At 36.3% G+C, this 23,781-nt stretch overlaps 1 protein-coding gene across 1 annotated transcript in view; it reads right to left on the bottom strand.

Moving 5' to 3' along the window:
- RXFP1 (relaxin family peptide receptor 1) overlaps positions 1-23,781 on the bottom strand; it is a 113,969-nt gene that overhangs the window by 10,887 nt on the left and 79,301 nt on the right. The window contains exons 6-12 of the mRNA XM_046657022.1: positions 22,790-22,861; positions 18,933-19,004; positions 18,772-18,843; positions 18,087-18,161; positions 9,977-10,048; positions 7,770-7,841; positions 2,730-2,801 (exon numbers count right to left, since the gene is read on the bottom strand). Of these exons, the coding sequence (XP_046512978.1) occupies positions 2,730-2,801; positions 7,770-7,841; positions 9,977-10,048; positions 18,087-18,161; positions 18,772-18,843; positions 18,933-19,004; positions 22,790-22,861 (507 nt within the window). The remainder of the gene's footprint in view (positions 1-2,729; positions 2,802-7,769; positions 7,842-9,976; positions 10,049-18,086; positions 18,162-18,771; positions 18,844-18,932; positions 19,005-22,789; positions 22,862-23,781) is intronic.

Genomic DNA, 23,781 nt, shown 5'->3' with positions numbered 1-23,781 from the left:
GGAAAGAGAGGAAGAATGACAATAAAAAATGAATTGTATAAAAGAAACAAAGTGGACTCAACAATCTAGGAATGGAAGAGAACTATCTTAACATAATAAAGGCCATATGTGAAAGCCCACAGCTAACGTCATATTCAACGGTAAAAGACCTAGAGCCTTTCTTCTAAAATCAATACCAAGACAGGGATGCCTGCTTTCACCACTTCTATTAAACGTAGTACTGAAAGTCCTAGCCAGAGTAATTAGGCAAGAAAAAGAAATAAAAGGCATTCAAATTGGAAAGGAAGACAAAATTATCTCTGTTCACTGATGACACAATCTCACGCATAGAAAATCTTTAAGATTTCATGCACACACACAAAACTGTTAGAACTAATAAACAAATTCAGCAAAGTTTCCAAATACAAAAGCAACACACAAAAATCAAATTCATTTCTATACACGAACAATGAACAATCTGAAAAAAAAAAAAGGAAATTGATTCCATTTTATGATGGTATCAAAAGAACAAAATACTTGGGAGTAAACTAAAGGTGAAAGACTTGTACTTTGAAAACAAAATGCTGCTGAAAGAAATTAAAGAACACAATAAATGGAAAAACATTCTGTGTTTACAGATTGGCAGACTTAATATCAATAAGATGTCAATACTACAGATTCTACGTGTCAATACTACAAAGCAATCTACAGATTCAGTGCAATCTCTATTAAAGTCCCAATGATATTTTTTGCTGAAATAGGAAAATCTATCCTAAAATTTATATGGAATCTCAAGGGAGCCTAAATTGCTAAAACAATCTTGAAAAAGAAGAACAAATTTGGAGGTCTCACACTTCCTGAATTTAAAACTTACTATAAAGCTACAGTAATCAAAACTGTGTGGTACTGGCATAAAGACAGACATGTAGACCAATGGAATAGGAGAGAGAACTCAGGAATAAATTCTTGTTTATATGGTCAAATAATTTTCAACAAAGGTGCCAAGACCAATCAATGGGGAAAGGACAGTCTCTTCAACAAACGGTGCTGGGAAAACCAGATAGATATCCACATGCAAAAAAATGAACTTAGACCCTTAGCTTACACTATGTACAAAATTAACTCAAAATAGATTGAAGACCTAAATATAAAAGCTAAAACTATAACACTGTTAGAAGAAAACATAGGGGAAAATCTTCATGACATTGGTTTAGGCAATGATTTCTTGTATATGACACCAAAAGCACAGGCAACAACAGAAAAAATTGAAAGATTGGGCTACATCTAAATTAAAAACTTTTTTGCATTGAAGAACACTATCAACAGAGTGAAAAGACAACCTGGAGAATGGGAGAAAATATTTGAAAATCATATATTTAAAAAGGATTTAATATCTAAAATATATGAAGACAAAAATATATAAAATATATATAAAAATATAATGTAAAATATATTATATATATAATAAAATATATACAAAAATATATAAAAACAAACAACCCAATTGAAAAATTGGCAAAAGACTAGACGTCCTCAAAGAAGATATACAAATGATTAATAAGCCCGTGAAAAAGATGCTCAACATCGTTAAACATTAGGGAAATGCAAATCAAAAACACAATGAGATACCATTTCATATCCATTAGCGTGACTATTACCAAAAAAACAGAAAATGAGTGTTGTCGAAGATGTAAAGAAATTGGGATCCTTGTGCACTTCTGGTGGGAATGCAACATGATGTAGCTATTATGGAAAGCAGTATGGTATTTCCTCAAAAAATTAAAAATAGAATTACTGTATGATCCAGCAATTTTACTTCTGGGGCTATACACCAAAAAAGAATTGAAAGCAAGATCTCAAACAGATATTTGTACACCCATATTCATAGCAGTGCCACTCCAATAGTTGAAAGGTAGAAGCAACCCAAGTGTTCATCAATGAATGAATGAATAAACACAATGTAGTATATACAGACAGTGGATTATGATTTAGAATAATATTTCAATTAATTATTAATAATTAATTTATAATATATATAATATTTATATTTAAATAATGTATACTTATATTTATATATTTTATAATTTATATATTATTTTATATATTTTATTATATGTTATATCATATTTTATATATAAATATCTATATATATTTTATATATTAATATATAATATAGTTACATATTATGTATTATACATTATATAATATAAATAATATATAATATAAAATATTTTGACTTATAATATAAAATTTATATAATATTTATATAATATAAAATATGTAAAATGAATAATTAAAAATAAATAAATATTAATAATTAATTGAAATAATATTATTATTCAGGATAATAATATTCAGAAATTCTGACACATGCTACAACATGGATGAAGCTTGAAGACATTATGCTAAGGGAAATAAGCCAGTCAGAAAAGGACAAAGATTGAGTGATTCCACCTATATAGTGTACCTAGGGTAGTCACATTCATAGAGACAGAACATGGAGTGGGGGATGCTGGTGTGCGCAGGGATGATGGAGAGTTATTGCTTAATATGTATGGAGTTTCAGTTTGGGAAGATGAGAAAGTTGTAGAGATGGATGATGGGTGATGGTTGCACAACAATGTGAATGTACTTAATGTCACTGAACTGTACACTTAAAAATTGTTGAAATGGTAAATTTTATGTTACGTATATTCTATCACAATTTAAAAAATAAAGAAATGAAATGACAAAATTAATATCAGTCTTACAATTGTGAGAGCTCCTTTAGATCCTTAAATACATTCGGTGAAAGATTTTCAATCTTATTACTTCCTAAATCCCTAGGGAAATAAATGCAAACATGGTATATTATTTCTTCAGACTTTATTCATTAATCTGTAACTTATTAGGAAACTATTATACAACTTTTTAACAATGCTATTAATGAGTTATATTAATTACCAGAAGTCTAAATTTTTTAAAAAGGGAGTGAAATGGCAAAAGACAATAATATTTTGTCCCCTTCCATCACTCACTCAGAGACAAATACTTGATGGTATTTACAAGAGGTTTTCGCATATTGAGGTATATGGGGTAACTTCTGGCTCAAAACCCATTCGGCTGCAGCTAAAGCCTTACGTATGGCCTGTCAGACACATATTGCTTTAACCACTATAGAATGCACTCTCTTAAGAATGCATACTTCCCCTTCTACGTCTTATTGGTAATGCCCTATTGATAATGCCCCTATTAGTCCCTTTCTCGACATCAGGGTCATATTGACCTGCTAATTTGTAACTGAATGCCTCTTTGGAACTTTGATGAATATATGTCCTGAGCATGTTTAATGTATGTTCTTTGTTCTAAAAAGGTATAAGAATGTACTGAAAACATACTTCTCCAGATAATTTTCTTCCTTTGTGGAAACTGTCTTCTCAGGTTATAATCCTCACCTTGGCTCAAGTAAAACTCACCTTATCTCTCTTACTTATAGAATGGTTATTGGTTATTTTGCATCAACAGTATTTGATCTGGTTCTAACAATACAATTTTCTAATTCAATTAATATGTGTGTTGTGCCCCTTTTTCCTTTCCCTCCTTCTCTCTTTTCCTTCTTTCCTTTCTTCCATGTTAGAGGAGGATTAAGGTTTGGAGGCTTAATTTTTTCTTTTGCTTGGGTTCACTATGATTTTCAAATGGAAGTGGATTATTTCAGATGTAAGTTTCTTTCACAGCTGGTATACACAGGATCTCATACATTCCTGGGGCAGGATATTTTGCGTGTTTCCTTATGTATATATGGAGGTTGGGCTGCCTAGTATGGTATGACCTTGTAGCTTAGCAGTAAGAAGGTTTTTGACAGTAGCAGCTATTGTGGTAGTTTTGACAGTGGCAGCTCTCGTGAGAAAAGCCTCAGATTCTTCTAAACGAGATAGTGTTTCAATAGGCTTGAGTTCTCCAATGTGATCAAGAGATACTAAGAGAAAACCTAACCTCTTTCCCTATCCATCTCCAAATCCTCTTAGATGCCACAGGGAGAGTTAGGAGAATAGATCTATTTGTTATGTAAATTGGAGTGTTTATAAGTCAAAAGTTAGATCGTTCAACTTTGAAGGGCAGGATAGTTTTAGACTGAGTTTTTTTTTAAAGATTGGCACCTGAGCTAACAACTGTTGCCAATCTTTCTTTTTTTTTTTTTCCGCTTTTTCTCCCCAAATCCCCCCAGTACATAGTTGTATATTTTTTAGTGTGGGTCCGTCTAGTTGTGACATGTGGGACACTGCCTGAGCGTGGCCTGATGAGCCTAGGGCCAGTGAAGCAGAGCGCGTGTACTTAACCACTCAGCCACGGGGCTGGTCCCTAGACTGAGTTTTTAAAACTAAAAATAAGTGGCTAATATAACCTAATACGTATTATAAATGTCTTTGCTGTAAATGTTTTATTTTCATATTGCAAACTGAACTTTGAGATTATTTTTGTTATTTACATATTTATACGTGAATTGTCTAAGATAGATTGTTCTGATTTGACAATCAAAGGAATCTTTTTAAAATTTCATCCCTTTCTTGAAATCTTTCAATAGCTCCCTGTTGCCTAGAAGATAAAATCAAAACTGTTTAGTGTATCATAAAATATCATTAATTATCTAAATATGTAGCCACTCTATCTTTCCAGCTTCATTTCCTACCACTTTCTACTCAGTCACAATGACTTTCACCATGGCCTGAATGCACTTCAGTGTTCTAACCTTCATGTTTTTGCCTGGGTGCTTCCTTCTGCCTGTAATAAGATTTTCTTCTTGTCCTGGTGAATTTCTATTTGTCCTTCAAGATTCTGCTCAAATGTCACTCCCCTGTGACCAGAGAGGTTAGGCATTCTTTTGTCTGTTCTCTCATATACTCCTTGTGCACACTTCTATCACAGTGATACCGGCTCAACACAAGGTTGACATAAGGGAAGCCAAATCACAGCAAAGAAACCATATTGTAACTTTGAATGACCTCTGATTAACTACACAGCTGGACATGCACTCTCCAGGAGATATACGTGCTCTGTAGATTTTACGGCCCCTCTCAGCTACAATAAGTTGATAACTTTGTCCTTTTGAGTTCCTTAGGAATATGATAACCCCTGGTCATTATCATGACCCCTATGCTGATAGAGACCATCTATGACAAGTGAAAGATCAGTGTATAGGATGTTGCTCCGATCTCTGATGCATATCCAGTAAAATAAAAGATTACAGGAACTAAGACCAGATGTCTGCCCCACCATCTGCAGACCAGATGCCTCCCCTATCTGGAGACCTGCCCCCTATATAACTGGCTTGTAGTCATTGTTGTGTAAGTTGGTTCTTTTGGACATTAGTTAGCCATCTTCCTCTTTGCTAGCAAGCCGTAATAAAACCCTTTCTCTCCTACACCTTGCCTCTCGACTATTGGCATGTTTTGTGATGGGCAGATGACCTCCCCCGCCTTGGGTGGGAACAGTAGCACATATGATACATACATCATGCATAACGTTATATTGAGACTATTTCTGTACGTATGTGCTTCCCTTCTGAAGGCTGTGAGTTCTTTGAGTACGAGAACTATACCTATTCATCTTGGGTTATCCAGTTTCTATCTTAGTTTTAGTTTTAGCTATTCTTTCTATCCCCAATTAGAAGACTATTAACAGACGAATCTGTCTGTTTCACATTTGGGTAAAAGAGGGAGCACAATTTCAGTTCCTTGTATGAGAAGCCAAGTAAAATATTGGTCATATTAGCAAGGTGATGTGAAAAACAGATTTAGAGTAGTCCACTAGCATATTAAAACTCCAAATGTCACATTCAATAGTTTCTGGTGGGAGTGCTGGTTTCGGCTATTGGAGATAATTCTGACATATGGTTCTTACAGCATGAATCGCGTAATGGCCTAGATCCTAAGTGACACGTAAAACGACCATTTTCTCAGTTTCGGTTTAGGAAAGTTGGTCTAAACTTAACTGGACTCCAGGTCCATTTCTGGATTCACTGAGGAAACACATTATCACCTAGAGTAGTTGATGTTAAAAGCACAAGTTAAATCAAGCACGTGGCAAAGATTTCCTGCCACCAGAGCTACTTAAAGTCTACTGTGACAAGTGAATCCTGATTGCTGCCAATTTATTTGCCCTCATTAACTCTTTTGGTGTGATCAAGCCTGAGGCGGCACAGAGTATAGTCAATCCTCTCTCAAAAGGAGATTCATCCTCTTATTTTAGATCTAAACCCAGCCATTTAAAACCATCACCTCTTAGAAAGCATGCCATTTTTATCCTTGTAAATCTGATTTTTCAGGCCAGTGGTTAATATGGGATAAGGCAGGCTTTAGGTAAAACTAATTATTGGCCTTCATTACCTTCTCTGTAGTTATTGTTGCCCTTTTCTTTACCCCTGAACCTGGATTAGCACTGGTTATGGACTAAGCTGTTTGTGTTCCATGTTCACTGCTGGTTACTGATACTTGCATAAAACCTGTACCTTACCACCACCAAGAAGGTTAGGATTTGGAGGAATTGCCTTCTTATATTCAGAGAGTAGTTGCAAGTAGGATAACACAAGGAAAACTATGGACCCCTAGACTAACTTGTATTTTGATGGCTAGATAATACCTTTGGATCACCTGCGTGAACCTTTCCCTACTAATGAAAATAAAATAATTTCCTATATGCTGACGATATGGTTCAATTGCCAGATACCAGGAATTGTTAAAACAGATGCTTGGTTCTAATGTCTCTTGAGATTTTTTTCACACATTTTCTGAATGATTGGTACTGCCTACCGAAAAACGTTTGAGGTTAATGGTTACAGAAAAAATGCTGCAGTTTCAATGGCTGGTTTATTAAATGTTTCAGAGCAGAAAGCAGGATTGTTTCTTGAGGAGTGTTCCTGCTTGTGACATATGTATTCCCTCCACTTATTTCAGTACACAGGTAAGGTGTCCAGAGAAACATTCTAGTTATATTCCTTAATTTTTATGGTAAAGTTCTAATAAATCAATGGCCAGCCCAGCTAATTGTCAAAACACGTAGATCTGTCCACAGTCTATATTCTTTCCAGAAACACAAAATCGAACAAGTTGCTAGTCCAAACTTTAGCAAAAACCCAATTGATAAAATTAATACTAAAAAAATAAAAAATTCTTTGAGGAACATGCACTTCATCCATTGTTCTACATACATTTTATTGTTACAATAAGTCACTATGTACTTGGACCACAAGGTTTTGGTTCATCACAGAGTTGTCTTAATGCTCTTTGGAAGTGTGTCATTGATCTTAAAAAGGGACATTATAAGTAGTTGTCAACTTCTCTCCCTCTTCTGTTATCATAGGTTGGAATGTTATCCAAGGAAGTATCCAATTTCCTTATAAATCCAAGATTATCCTTTGGTTTTAGAACCAGCAAACTGGTGTCTTTTTACCCTTATGGTCTCTGAATCCTAACCCCCTAGGAAACTTAAAGACAAATTTTCTGTCCCTCACTAGCAGAGGGACAGAGGGATGTAGGATGTATTTTATAGATTACTTTTACCCTGACTTTATTTTTTCTCTGCAGCTATATTTCCTTTATCTCACTTTTCTTAAATATTTATTATATGTTTTTTCTTTTATGTGTATTTTTGTAAACTATCTGGATTCCTTTGTGGCTCAGGGTGTATATAAATAATGCTAGGTAAAGAGAAAAGAAATATTCCTTAAATGTATAAAAGCACATATGTGAAACAACTATGAACTAAAACAGTGGAAAGGAAGTTCTTATCAATATATGTTTAATCAAACTTACAATTCATCTAGTTTCTGGAGAGGTGCAAAAGTGTTCTCATTTAGCTGATTAATTTTGTTTTTCCTCATTACCCTGAAAGTAAAACAAAAATATGTTGTAGCTTCTTGAGGTAACTGATAAATGTGCTATTAGAGAGGAGATTAACAGCCTGCAAAAGCACAGATAATTATACATAGTGCATTTTTCACACCAAGATATTTTGAAGTCGTATGATAAATTACCCAATCTAATTTTAATCTTAAATTTCCCAAATCCTTTAATGACGATAAAAATAAAATATTATTCAAAATTTTAAGTGAAATAGAAAAGAGAAATAGTGAAAACCTCAACTCTTGAGAACAGAGACTAAGTATCATACAACCCAGAGCACAGGAAGATGTTTTTGAGTTGCCTCTTCAGTCTGTGTAGCACGTCTGTCTAACAAATACCCCCGACACGATATCGCTCACTCATACACATTTGGTAGTTGATGTGATTTAGGGTGGAGTTGCCTAAGAAGTCTAATCTAAATTGGACCAATTCAGATTATCTCTAGTTTGGGATGTTGAATCAGACTTTCACTCTCGACCATTCATTTCTGTGCTAAAGTCACGTGTTATGAGCAAGCATAAAGGACTAACTCATAGAAAAGTCTTAAAGTATTTCCAATTCTTTAAACATTGTGTGACATGTCTGGAAGTTGGCCTTGTACCATCCTTAAATATTTATTTCCTCCCAGCACTCCAAACCATTACTACATTTTCCCAATATCCCTGGACCAGAAAAGCACAAGCCCTTGCCAAGAGGAAACTCACAAATGATTTCTTCATCCAAAGGTTCCTTTGAAAACAAATACAAGTAGGATAGAAAAGAAGTTCTAAGTTTTTTGGCTATCTACTTGGTATATGTCCTTTAGGTGCAATTTGATTTCCTTTGGGTAATTAGTGTGAACTGTTTTGCACGACTGATACAGAGCATCCTGCATCTGAAGACTGCGGAACTCTCTGCAGAAGAGTTCACATATTTCAGTGGCTTTGAACCCATTGCAATGGGGGGCATAATTGGAGAAAAATTATTGTTGTATCCATGGTAGCTATTGCACTGCCTAAACAAAGGGGTCCTATGTGTTCTAGTATAATGGTTTTCAAACTTTTCCCATGTTAACCTATAGTAAAAAAAAATGCATTTTACATTGGGACATAAAATACACCCACACAACCTAAGATTCATGAAACAATACATTATCTCAATTGCACTCTGATATTTTTATTCAATTTAATAAATTCCATTTCATTTAAAAAATGCTAGTCAGGGCATACTACATTGCTTTTATTACTCACTTGTGAGTTGCAACCCACAGTTTGAAAAATACTGTTCTGGAAAAATAAACTGTGAATGAGGCGGTTGTATTTTTATATTGAAGGAAGGCCCAGCATCCTTCACTTTCGTGGAAGAGACAATGGAAATTTAAAATAGGCCAGGGAAGGGGCCGGCCCCGTGGCCGAGTGGTTAAGTTCGAGTGCTCTGCTTCGGGGGCCCAGGGTTTCTCCGCTTCAGATCCTGGGTGCAGACATGGCACTGGTTGTCAGGCCATGTTGAGGTGGCGTCCCATGTGCCACACACAAAAGGACCTACAACTAGAATACACAACTATGTACTGGGGGCTTTGGGGAGAAGAATCAAAAAAAAAAAAAAAATAGGCCAGAGAGGCATAAAGAGAAAATTACACTCAATAATATTCTAAGGCTTATCCTGGTGACCACAATTATATTCTCAGGGGCATGGACATTCCGCAGATTTTTTCTTTCACTTTGATTGTAATTAGATTTTTTCCCACAATCTTTACAGTAGTAATTTGAAAAGGGCAAACATTCTTATAGATTAGGACTTTACCTTAGTGTTTCTCAAGTTGAGATCCAAGGATAGATTCTAGGCGGTCCATGGGAATTTCTTTCCAATAAAATGGGTATTATTTAAGTTTGAGAAAAACAGGTCTTAGCTGATACAGTGCCACTGTGATGGTTCATATATGGTATGAATCTGTGGTTACCCTTTGTTTGAACTTCAATAATTTTGCCCACATGCTTTGATTTCAAAAAACTTCAAGTCAAGAGTGAACACTTGCCTTAATGACTATGCATGTTTATGCTAGCTTCTGTTCACATAAATGATTCGTTTTGTTTATAAAGAGGTATAACATTATTTGAAAAGGATAGACCATTACTTACAAAACAGTTAAATTACTGCAGGAAATGAAAGTCAAATTTCTCAAATTATGAAAATGGTTGCCTTCAAAGTCCCTGAAACACAAGGATAAAAGATGATAAGGCTAAATTTTAATCATAGACAGAAATAAATTGATTGAGAATTACTTGCTTTCTAATAAAATCTTTTTTCACATACTGTTTATTTCATATAGATTCTTACATACAGCCACACACGTAATAGCTGAAATTATATATATATAATGTTTCTTTTTCTGGGTCAAAAGTAAAAAACTTTTGAGTCACATCTGTATCATGTGTTCATATGGGCACATATGTCATCCTGAGAAATATGAAGAGAATGAGAAGTCAAAGTGAAAACCTTTGTTATGGTAAATACTTACCTTACTAACAGATATTTACAAGAGAACTGTATCAAGCATCTGTCCAGAGTTACTGATGGCATTTCTCTAAGCAGTGTGATCCTGTTTTGCTAGAGCCTGCAGAAGATTCTGTTATTGCTGCAGAAGCTGCTACTGCCAAAACAACATTTAGCCTCTACCTCTCTTGCCTAAACTCTCCCCAGAAAAAATTCTCAATAGCCTTTTACCACTGAGAACACCCTTGTTTGCTTTATTATATTGCCACAGAGGCCAGTGCAGAGGGAGATCCTCAGGCCGTCCTTGGGTTTCCACTCCCAATTCAGGGAGATGCATCTAGACCCCGCTTGAGCCCCCAGGCTGTGAGATGCTCCATCATTAATAGGAGTCTGGGCTGAGCAGCAAAATTAGTCAGAAAATTTATGTTTTATTGTCTCTTCTCCGTAGTTATCATGAAGGTATTCTTTTATTGACTCTCTTTTATCGTATCATTAGGTTTATGGTGGAAGTTTGTAGAACAGAGAGTTAGCTGAGGTTAAAAATTTACTTTCAAAAGTAAACGCTGGTCCTTAAATCTACTCAGTCTACCCCAACACTTAGATTACTGGTCACCATACAATATAGAGCTATTCAGGAATAGTAATGACTAAAATATATGAGCTGAACCGTGAAACAGCTACTAAAATCTGTAAGGGAAACATGGGTATCAATAACAGAAGTATCTATGTTCTACTGGCTAGACTACATCTGAGATAACTCAGTTTTATTTTGGGCACTGCAATAAAAATAGATGTCAACAAATCAAAGTATATCTGGAAGATCTGGATGTAAAGAGTCTGGAAGTCAAGTCAGTTGAAGAAAAGGATGTATTTATAACAGAGAAGAGCAAAATAAGAGAGATATTTGAAGCCAGGCTGTGGAAGATATCATAGGGTTTTTCTGTTTGCATCAGATTGCAAAATTAGATTTACTGGTTGAAGGCCCCGAAACATTTCAAATTTAAGTTCACAATCTATAGTGTTCAGAGAATAAGCCTTTTATCATTACAGATATTTAGCAGAGGCAATATACCATAACTCAAGAATTTTGTAGGCAGAATTTATGTACAATGTGGAATATTGTGTGAAAATCTTAAATCTTGATCATGCTTCTAAAGAAAAATTTCTATTATTCTATTGCATTGAAAACTAAGCACTTATAATAGCACTACTTTTTTTGGTCGTTAGGGTTGGCCAAGGTTTTTGACGTCTCATAATGAATGTTGTCAATGACAGAGACTGACCATTTCCTTTTCCTGTTTTATTGCTTTTACCATGAATCTACCACCAGGTGGTGATGCTCTCTTAAGCCTCGCAAAATATCCTTTGGTGAGTTGATGTTCTTTTCTTATTGGCTACTTATGTAACTTTTTTCTATTAAGCTAGCAAAATATTTAAGTTAGTATTAACTTACTAATTTGTAAAAATCAGTAAGAGGCGCACATCAAGGCATAAATTAGGGACTTTGGGTTAAATTGTTAGTTTTGTTTAATTTTAAGTTTATTTTAACCTTGAGTTATAAATTTGCTTAGGCTTTCTTTCTAAAATAAGAGACTTTATTCCTTGATACGCTGGGATCTGGTCTGCTGCATATGTATTAGCTGAGGCGTACAAATTTGCTTCTTATTCCCCAGCTCTCAGCTTTAAGGGAGCCGACAAGGGCTGTTTCTCTTATTTCATGTCTAGACCACTTTTCCAACTTAATGAGCCTCTGAACCTAACCATTTTATTTTTCCCTTTATACACGGCAGAACTGCTGAAAATGAAAATTTTGTTCTTGGATCCAAAGAAGGATAATAACAAAAACCAAAACACCAATAATCGACTAGCCTGTCCCTTCTCAACTTCCTCTCTTATCCCCTAGTGGCATTCTAACTGCGCAAACCTGCTTAGTCACTACTCCCTCCCCTGCCTTTTGAACATTTATGGCCCCTATTTCACAGAGAAAATTGAGGTGATCAAGGAGGGAAAAAGCCCTTGACTTTCTGCCCGACATCTATAAACTTACCTGTGTGTGCACCTGGTCTCCTTCTAGTCTCAGAGGAGGAGATGACCCTTCTCCTGCTTTAGGCTAGTCCCTCCAGCTGTTTTCTCGAGTTTGGTTTGTGTATGTGTATGTCCTAAAATCTATGGTCCATTTCGGTGAACGTTCTTTGGGCACTCTTTGTTTTCAGGTGCATATCTATTTGGATTAGGCGCAGGTACGTATAACAGAGACCCAACTATAACAGCATAACGACACAAGAATTTTTTTGGCAAAAGAAAAATAATCTAGAGTTAGGTAGTCCAGGGCTAGCATGGTAGGTTTACAAAGTTGTTAGAGACCCAAGATCTTTCATATTCGCCGTTCACATGTCCTTGTCTTCAGGGTCCAAGACGATGCTCAAGCTCAGCCATCATATCCATTGTTTTCTGGATAGGGACGAAAAGGAAGGATGTGCCTTTTTCTCTTTGAAAAGATTTCTCAGAAGTTCCACACTATACTTCATCTTCCGCCTCACTGCTTGGAGCTTAGTCATGTGGCTGTGTCTAGATGCGGGGAGGTCTGGGAATGTAGTATTTCAGCCGGGCACATTGCTGTCCCAAATAAATCAGTTCCGATATTGAGAAGGGACACTGCAGTTTGATATACATCAATTAGAGTCAACATTAATTATGTTAGTTCTCCATATGTTTTACTTGTTCTTTCATGGATTGAGAGAAGTAGATTATTATCTCTTATTGTGTATGTATGTTTTTCCTTTTGTATGGGTGCTATACGAATCTATTTGGTACATATATATCTTTCATTGGAAATTGCACACTGATAGCATTTAAATGTTCTTTCCTGTGTTTCTTAAGGCAAATTGCTCAGAATTCTACCCACTTACATAAAAAATATGACACCTGCTTTTTTTTAGTTTGCATCTGTGTGCATACTTTTGACCAGTCTTTTATTTTTAATCTTTCTTAGCCATTTAGTTATAGTTGCATTATTTTGTAAATAGTACTGAGTTAGGTTTTGCCTTGCAAGCCAATTTGAAAATCTTATTTTCTTTTTAATAAGTAAGTTTAGCCCACTTATGTTTATTCATATAACAAATATATCTGACTTTAGTCTGCTATTTAAAAATATTATATGGTTTTATAAGTTAAAAAAACTTTCAATAAATGTTTTTAAAAATTTTTTATAATATTTAGAAAGGTTTATATATTCTATTGGGTACCTTTATAATTAAAACTTTACCCAATATACTATAGTTCTCTTTCCTAGAGAATGACAATACTTACTAATTTCCTTTTATAAGGAGTGATGTAATTAGTATATATTGTCTTCCTGTCTGTTTTCTCTCTCCCACCATATGATTTTGATCAGTTATATGCTTTTAAATAATGTTCACCTTAGGAACATCAAATATCTACATGTTGGTTTTAAATGTCATTTCTTGACTCCTAGCTATTTTTCTTTGTAGTTCTATGGTTTTCACTTTACTCATTTTGAAACTGCATACTCAATTAAGATTATGATGTATTCTTGCTGAATTGACTCCCTCATCATTATGTGATCTCTCTCTTTGTCCTTGGTGTAAGTGTCTGTTCTGAAGTCTATTTTTTCTAATATTAACAGAGCCCCTCCAGCTTTTTTTTAAAAAAAAATTGGTGTTCCATTTCTTATCTTTGTTTCACAGTATGTAATATCTCTATTTTCTCTGGTTGCCTTCAGGTTTTTTCTTTATCTTTGGTTTTCAGCAGTTTGACTATGATCTGTCAGGTTTTTTTTTTCTACTTCTGCTTGGGTTTTCCTGAGGTTCTTGATATCTGGTTTGCTGTATTATATTAATTTTAGAAAATTCTTCATTATCCCTTCAGATATTTCTTCCGTCCTCTTCTCCCTCTTGTTTTTTTCTGCGATTCCATTTACACCTTTGTTAGACAATTTTATATTATCTTGCAATTTTTGAATTCTCTGTTTTGTCTTTATTTTGCTGTCCTTTCTCTTTTTGATTCAAACTGAAAGCTTTCTATTGACCCATCTTCAAGGTCATTGATTCTTTCCTCCGCTGTGTTCTGTCTGCTGCTAAGCCTCTTGAAGTAATTCTTTGATTCTCTTTAACAGCTTCCATCTCTGCTGACATTTCCCACGTCCTTGTGTATATATTGTCCACCTTTTCCATGATATCATTTAGCTTATTAATCATAAGTATTTTAATTTCCCTGTTTGGTAGTTGTAACATTTGAGTTATCTCTGGTTCTGGCGCTGTTGATGGCTTTCTAATTTGACAACAGATCTTTTTTTTCTTGCTCTTTCAGGGGTGGGGATTTTTCTGTGTTGCTGTCCCCCTTTCCCCAGAAGCCAAACTTGCATGACAGTTTCTTGCCCCAACCCAAGTGAGCACTACCCACCACATGTAGCAGTGCAGATCCTGGGCTCGAGAGGTTTTTCTGCCCTTACCCCTGGAGCAGGGTGCTTTTGCTTCCACCCCTCCTTTGGAAGCAGTGGCTCTGTGCCTGGTCCCTGGCTGTGGGAGGGTTTTCTGTCACTCTCCCAGTGGCTTGAAGCTTCTGCTTCATAAGCAGAAAGAGTCTAGGGAAGAAGGTGGGGTTTTGTGCCTGTGTGCCACCAAAGAGGACTGTCTCTGGTTTCCTTGCCTGCTCCTGGTTTTTCTTGTGAGCTCCGGAGGCCAGTGGAAAAGAGCTGACTCCCCTGAGTATGAGGTTCCCAGTTATTCTAAGATGCTACACTAGCCCGCACTTGACCTTCATAAGTTGACTAAAATTTAAGCAGTTTTCTTCGTACCTGCTCTATGACAGCCAACTCTTCGCCCTGTGCTCTGCCAAAGTGATATACTGTATATGTCTCATCTCTCACAGTCACTCCTTAGAATTCCATTTACTTGGTTGCCTTATGACTGTAGCTCTCTGATGGCCTTGAGAATGAAAATCATGATTTTTTAGATTATAAAGTTGTTTCTCATTGGTAGAGAGGGAGCAATATTGTCTTGTGGCTTTCTGTAGCCCAAGCAAAACGTTGTTGGAATGGAATTGTAATATATGTACTCTTCTGTGACTTTTTCTTTATACTTCATATGATGTTCTTGAAATTGAGCCATGTTGTTTGAAGTAGTTCTAGTTCATTCATTTTCACTGCTGTGTGTGTGTATCACATTTTATTTTTCCACCCCCTATTTTTTTTGTGAGGAGAATTGGCCCTGAGCTAACATTTGTTGCCAATCTTCCTCTTTTTGCTTGAGGAATATTGTTGCTGAGCTAACATCTGGGCCCATCTTCCTCTATTTTTTATCTGGGACGCCCCCACAGTATGGCTTGATGAGCGGTGCAGAGGTCCGCACCTGGGATCTGAACCTGGGAACACCAAGCTGCTGAGGCAGAGTGTGAAAATGGAACCACTACGCCTCTGGGCTGGCCCCCCAACCCTTTCTACGTATTCCAGTACCTTGCTCCATAATGTATCCTCATTGTTTTCTATATTTTCAGATTCTTCATGTTAGCTGCTTCTGCCCATGTATAAACTTGCTTAGTCTCATCTCACAATAAAAGTTTACTTTACTCTCTTGACCTTTAGTTCACCTTTGGCTATTGCCCCATCTGTTCATATGCTTATTTAATACTTATTTAAATTTCCCAACTTTTATTGTGGTGTTTACAGTTTTTTTAATTCCTTTGAAAGAACTATATTAAAGGTTTTAATCTGTTGTCTGTCATCTATCTTGCAAACATATTATCCTAGGCTGTCATATATCTTTTTATTTTATGTGTGTTTTTCCACTAAATCAGAGTTAAAATTTTTTTTTTTGCCAACACATTTATCAAATTTTCTAGTTTATACTTGCTAAATGAAAGTTCATTTGCAAGGTAAAGATATTATAATTAGTTTTAAAAGAAATGGATACTTATAAAGCAAGAATTATTATTACTGGCATTAAAGTTGGGATAACATTCACTATCAGGAATGCATATGGAACGAATTGTTTTGGATAGCTGAAACTTAAAGGTGATAGTTTTACTAATGAAAGTTTAAAAAGTCCACCTCCAGTAATAAATCTTAATGATTTTTATTTTTATCTGAAATGTAGATTTGGCTGCCTTTTTAAAAGCAAAGGAAAGGTTTATTATTATATGTGCATAATATCTCTCACATTTGCTTCTAGTCTCAATGCATGAATTTTTAAATTGTTAATTTGCTTATGGAAGTATTGATCAATTTTGCTTTATTACTAAGTTTGGATGACTGAGCATGTCATAACTGTTAATGTATTCATTTGAACCAAAATTTAATTACAACAAAAGATACCGAACTTAATTTGCCCTTTCCTTAACGACTTTAGTTTGTCATCAGCAATGGTTCTGCACTGTCATACCAAGATGCTTCTTGATTTAGTAATGATTTTTGCGATGTTTGTCTTCCCCTAAATGGTTCCAAACTAGTATGTTTTGAATTACTGTATTTTCTTTTTTTTTTTTGTGAGGAAGTTTGGCCCTGAGCTGACATCTATTGCCAATCTTCCTCTTTTTGCTTGAGAAAGATTGTTGCTGAGCTAACATCTGTGCCAGTCTTCCTCTATTTTGTAGTTGGGATGATGCCACAGCTTGGCTTGATGAGCAGTGCTGGATGTGTGCCCAGGATCCGAACCCATGAACCCCAGGTCGCCAAAGCAGAACACGCGAACTTAACCACTATGCCACTGTGCTGGCCCCACTATGTCTGCTTTTTATAGCATTTCTCACTCCTCCTTTATTATCAGGTTGATAGTTACCACTTCTCACTAAAATCAACATTTCTGACTCTAACTTTCCCCACTTTTAATCTGCTGTGCACCTGGAAATTAAACAACAAAACTTTTGAGAATTTCCCACAAAATAAGAGATGGAAGGAGTTTTCATATGATATCATATATGTAGTTTATTGAGTAAACTTTTTATTAGTTATTTTGGTTATTTATTTCTTCATTTTTACCTGTATTTAATTTAATTTAATTTTTTTGCTGGGAAAGATTCGACCTGAGCTAACATCCATTGCCAATCTTCCTCTCTTTCTCTCTTTTTTTTTCCTTTCCAAAGCCCCAGTGCATAGCAGTATATTCTAGTTGTAAGTCCTTCTGGTTCTTCTATGTGAGCTGCCACCACAGCATGGCTACTGACAGATGAGTGGTGTGGTTCCGTGCCCGGCAACAGAACCTGGGCCACCAAATCGACTGAAGCACGCTGCACTTTAACCACTAGGCCATCAGGGCTGGCTCTTACCTGTATTTTAAACAGGCAAATTTACTGCATAATTGAGTTCTGAATAGGTAGAGTGATACTTATCACCACAAGCAAAGCTGGTACGTAACAAATCCCATGGAACGTATTCTATTGTGATTAGACATCAAAAATAAGTTCTAAATATCATATTCTCATCGTGCAGAATTTAAGAATGAAACTAAATTCTGTACCAAATTAATCAGTGAATAGATCCACAGGGCGAAGGGGGAGATGTTATATAGATACCATGACATCCCTCTGTCTTCCTTCTTCCTGCCTCCAAAGTATCTTTTTTTGACATGTTTTATTTTGTTGAGAGTTTAGAGGGGTTAGTTTAGATAATAGGGATGTTTAATAGCAAAATCATGCTAAAGTAGTTTGAGGAAATGTGATATGATATTAACAACCTATCGTAAAAAAACCTAATATCCAAAATGAATTAGAAATTCTTTAAGAGAAGATACAGCAACTTACAGCCAACGCAGTCTTGGCATGTGCTGACAAAGAGGTTTATCAGGCAAACAGGTGAGAACATTATCCATCAGTGCTCTGAAAAAGAAGAGAAACAAAAGCAGTCACATTGTTCTTGTTATTTTCCCAACTAACGTCGAACAGGGTATTATCATTATTCTTATAAAACCATGAAAATTTATTCTTAGTTGCCTTCTTTCTCTAATTTTTAAATTTCTAATTTTTCCTGTAGGTCTTGTTGTATTTAAGTGCTTGTCAGTAATAAAATTCAACAAATGATAGCTAATATATGGAGGGAGCAGTAATGTTAGTAACTGAAAAAAAGCTTGAAACTTTCAATAGTGGTTGATTAGTGAAATAGTGAAAAGGAGGTGATTTTAAATGAATGCTATTTTTCCTTACCAAGATTAATATTGGGCAGTAATAGTGTGCTTAAGAACATTTCAATAAAATCTGATAGTGAGGCTGTATTCAGTTTTGATAGGCTGACATTCTAGAAGACAGATCTTATGAAATTGCTGGAACTACAAAATAGCCTCATAGATTATGATTAAGAGATGGTTTTTACTTGAAAAGGACTCTTTAGGGTTTTAGCAATTCCACATTTAATGCTGTTAAACTGAAAGCAGTCATTTTTATTAATACCTTTCTCTCAATTGAAATATTTGCTTTAATGTTTCATACTTACAAGAGAATAAGAGAATTCAGTCCATAAAACGTTAGTGGAGAAATTCGACTGAGGTGATTATCTTCAATTATCCTGCCAGCCAGAAGAAAAACATTGATTCACTTCTATAATTTTAGAAAATAGAAAGTAATATTATAAAATGCCACATAAATTAAACATACAGCCATTCTAGTCTGTGGAGATCTTCAAAAACACCCGGCTTCAAGAAGGTTATTCTGTTATGACTGAGATACCTGAAAAAGGAGGAAGGACTATAATAAATTTATCCCTTCTTGGTATCTTACAATAAGGAAAAGAAAAGCAATAATCATCCATGTTAAACTTTCTTATATACTATTCTCATCATGCCGTTTCCCTGCCTTTGATTCTCTGAAAGTTCTTTATCACTTACCTTTCCGTGTCTAGCTTTTAATTTCCCCTTAATTAATAATTAACTAGTCACTATTTGTGAATTCATTTATTCATCACATTCTTTTGAGTACCTACCCAATGCGCTGTGCTAGGTATATCATCCCTTCTTTGAGGGGTTTTGAATCTAGAAGGAAGACAGCATGTGAACAGGGTAGCAGAGCAACATGGGGAGAAGAGAGAAGTGTATAACGTATGGCTACTCTGATGCTGCAGAGAAGAAAGCGCCTGGCTTTGCTGGGGGTGGGAACTTCAGGGCATGGAGGAGCGAGGACACAGGAAGCTTTTACTCAAGGAGGAACCATTGAGAAGAGTCTTGGTTGAAGACACGTCATTCACAAAGCAAAGAATGAATAGGAGTTATTCTAGGCAGAGGAGATCACTTATGCAAAAGCAAGAGAGGTAAGAGAGAGTAACAAGTTCAGGGATCACCAGAAAAATCAGAGTGATCTCACCACAAAGGGGCTGTGAGGAGAGACAGGAGATGAAGTTGGGGGGCAGGCAAGGGCTTGTTCTGGAAAAAAGGACATTGCATGCCTTGCTGAAGAGTGTGACCCCGCCTTACCTACCCAACTTCACTTCTTAGTGTTCTGCAAAGTGAGCCAACTCTGTTCTTCTATTTGATCTCCTCCTCTTGCTGTGTTTATTCCTATCTCAATCTCTTTAGTGAGGCAATTCACTGCTCTGAATCTGCTGTCAGACAGTTTGATTGCTAGCTTTGGTACTTATTAATGGTATGACCTTAAGAAAGCAACTAACTTCTGAAAACTTCAGTTTTCCCAACTCTAAAATGGAGATAATATTACTACCTACTTTATTGGGTTGTTGTAACATGTAAGACAATGCATGTCATAAGCACTCAGTACGTATTATTGATTATAACAATATGTCATGCTTCTCACGCTAATTTCTTTTCTCTTCTTTTTCCTCTCTGCCTATGATTCTTAGGTAAGTATTAGTTCAAATTTCACATCCACTGATACATAGACCACACTGATTTCTCTCTTTTCTCTACTCTGACAGATCTTAGAGCTGACATCCTGTAAAATTTCTCCTTCCAGGGATCTTCTGTTCCCCATCAGGTTTGACTTCTGCTTAGGGGTAGCAAGGGATGGTGCCCCATACTAGAGCCACTCCCTTCCCTTCCTTGCAAACCTGGAGCCCTAGTTGGGCACAGGAAGAGGTTAAGAACAGCTTCAACACATCCCCTGAACACCTCTGGGGCTCCCTTAAAGGCCAATAGAAATCCCCCAGGTAAAGGCATTTGATCCACCCTGGTACCCTATGTTCATCTTTTAGCCAGTCCTCTTTATTTTTCAGAGCCGTCCCTCACTGCTCTGGACCCAAAATAGTCACTCCTTTCAGTGAATCATAATAGCAGTTGTGGTCTGAACAACACGGTTTAGGTCTTAATTAAGTAATCTCTTTCATCATTCTCTAGTTGTTGTGTGTATGTTGGCGTTGTTTCCACACCAACTATAAGACTATAAGCTTCTGGAGAGCGAGAGGCCTGCTCCTCCCCAGTGGTAGCATAGTACTCTGCCTGAAATACTGAGGTGTAAGCTGCTGGAAGGCAGCATGTCTGACTTATCTTTCTATGCCCTCCATGGTGTCTTGCTGAAGAACTTGCATACTATGAGGGCTAATGAATATTTACGGACAAATGAAGAGCAAGTATCTAATATGAAAAACCAGAAGTATGTGACATCTTTAACACCCAAACAATAGTCCAGTGCTATGAAAAAACCATGGAACGAAATGGAAGACACTTCTAAATTTACTCTCCAGTTCTGTACTATCTTTCAAAACCTCCCTCCATATCCATTGACCATTAAACCAAGCAGATGCTGTTTAGTAAGTTTTGAATAGATTCATGGAAGGTTGGAAGGAAAGATAGTCAGGAGGCTGATGAGGATGAGTCCAACACTAACTTTGAGTATTTGCTAAGATAAAAAAGAGCAGGGATGGGATAGAAGGGACGAGGACGTGGCTAAAGTGGTTACTGTTAAGGCTTTGAGTCTCCAGTGGCCTTCTTCCATTTTGCTAGCAAATGATTAAGTGGCCCTCTTGACTCAATCCCAAACTCTGATCCTGCCAGCCAGGAATCTGACTGGAAAGAGTTTCTTGGGTTAAGGATAAAAAGCGGGATAGGATAGGAAACAAGAGAACAGAAAAGGAAATACAGGAAGTTGTTTATTTATGTGATTTTTGATTATATTTCCATGCAATAACTTCTTCTAGGAGGAAAGCTTTAGCTGCTTGGTAGAATTCAATGAAATGGAAATTTGAGAAAGACTATTTTAAAAATCTTTGCTCTTAACCTAATGAGACGCAACCGGTAAGGATGACTGTTATTAAAAAAAACCCAAAACAACAACAGAATCTCAGAAAATATTAAGAGTTGATGAGGATGTGGAGGAATTGTAATCATTGTGCGTTGCTGGTGGGAATGTACAGTGGTGCAGATGTGGTGGAAAACAATATGGTGGTTCCTCAAAAAATCAAACATAGAATTGCTATCTGACCCAGCAATTCTACCTCTGGGTATAAACACAAAAGAACTGAATACAAAGACTCAAACATACATCTGTATACCAGTGTTCAGGGCAGCATTATTCACAATAGCCCAAAGGTAGAAACAACCTAAATGTCCGTTGATGGAGAAATGGATAAATGAACTGTGGTATATACACACCGTGGAATATTACTCAGCCTTAAAAAGGAAGGAGTTTTTGACATATGCTACAACATGGATGAACCTTTAACACGTGCTAAGTGAGATAAGCCTAACACAAAAGGGCAAATATTTTATGATTCTGCTTATACAAAGTACTCAGAGTAGTGAGATTCATAGACACAGAAAGTAGAGTGGTGGTTGCCAGGGGGAGGGGAGAAGGGAATGGGGAGTTAACCTTTAATGGGTTTGTGGTCTTAGTTGGGGAAGATGAAAAAGTTCTGGAGATGGATGGTTACACAACAATATGAATGCACTTAATGCCACTAAACTATATACTTAAAAATAGTTAAAACGGTAAATTTTGTTATATATATTTTACCACAATAAAAAAAGCTTTGTTCTTTAAAACTCATAGTACTTTACATATTCATAAAAGCAGAATAAGTGGAAAGAGAATAACTGGGGAAGTCTTCAGACTTTCTCCTTCAGAACTTTTAATGATCACCAGCCTTTCTTACTTTGATTAAGTCCATTCTATCATCATTCCTGTCACCACAGCTAATGGATAGTGAGTTCTTACTGGGTGCCAGGCCCAGTGTGCCTAATTCTTCCTAGGGATTTTCGCATTTGCTTTTTCACAACAACCCTGAGGTAGGTGCTGTTATAATTTATATTTTAAAGTAGAGAGAATTGATGCTTAGAAAGAAAAATAAATTGCTCAGGTTCACACACCTAGCAAGTGGTGAAGTTGGGACTCGCACTGACACCCATCTAACTCTTAACTCCATGCACTTAGCACAATGCTCTCACACTGCACCTTCAGTTCGCACATCTCCTAGGCACTGCTGTGGGCAGGAGGGCTGGTGGGTAGTGGAACGCGTTAGGCTGACAGGCCACCAGGAGACAGACAAAATAATTGGTGCTGGTACTTACAGTTTAGTAAGACTGTACAGTCCTCTGAAAGCATAGATGGATACGGATCTAATCTTATTGTTTTGCAGGCATCTGTGAAAAGGATTATTAAAAGGAAAACACAGTGAAACAGAGTTTCAGTTTTGCAAGATGAATAGAGTTCTGTGGATGGATGGTGGTGATGGTAGTGCAAGAATGTGAATGTACTTAACGCCTCTGAGTGTACACTTAAAAATGGTTAAGATGGTGCATTTCATGTCATGTGTATCTTACTACAATTAAAAATTTTTTTTAATTAAAAAAGGTAAACATAAAATAATTTAGTGAAGCTGGATATCATGCTATTTTTTTTTTTAATAGTCAACTTCACATCCGATAGATGTGAAGATTTTTTTTTTTTAAAGATTTTATTTTTATTTTTTCCTTTTTCTCCCCAAAGCCCCCGGTACATAGTTGTATATTCTTCGTTGTGGGTTCCTCTAGTTGTGGCATGTGGGACGCTGCCTCAGCGTGGTTTGATGAGCAGTGCCATGTCCGCGCCCAGGATTCGAACCAACGAAACACTGGGCCACCTGCAGTGGAGCGCGCGAACTTAACCACTCGGCCACGGGGCCAGCCCCTCGTGCTATTTTGTTTGGTTATTAAATTCATGTAGGATTAGGCTAGCTTTTGTTTAGAAATTCTAGTCATAAAGGTGAACATATAATAGGTAAAATTTAATATTTGAATTTTCTGTGAGTGAAAGTTTAATGCATAGAAAGGCACTCACTAATTGAATCGGCCTAGAAGCCAGACTTTTTAACATTTTCTGCTATAATTCTTTAACCCGTTAATTAACCTATAATTCATCTATAATTCAGGGTTCAACACAGTGCTGGCAAAACCACAAGTATGTGACATCTTTAAGGTCCAAACCTTATTCCATGGTAATCATAAATCTGCCAGGCAAGTCAACTTTAATTTTATTAATTTGACAGCCCAAGCCTTGCTCCAAAAAGTGTTTGAGGAAACTT

The sequence above is a fragment of the Equus quagga genome, chromosome 3 (genome assembly GCF_021613505.1).
Source record: "Equus quagga isolate Etosha38 chromosome 3, UCLA_HA_Equagga_1.0, whole genome shotgun sequence".
NCBI lineage: Eukaryota > Metazoa > Chordata > Mammalia > Perissodactyla > Equidae > Equus > Equus quagga.
This window is presented reverse-complemented; position numbering and strand designations above follow the sequence as displayed.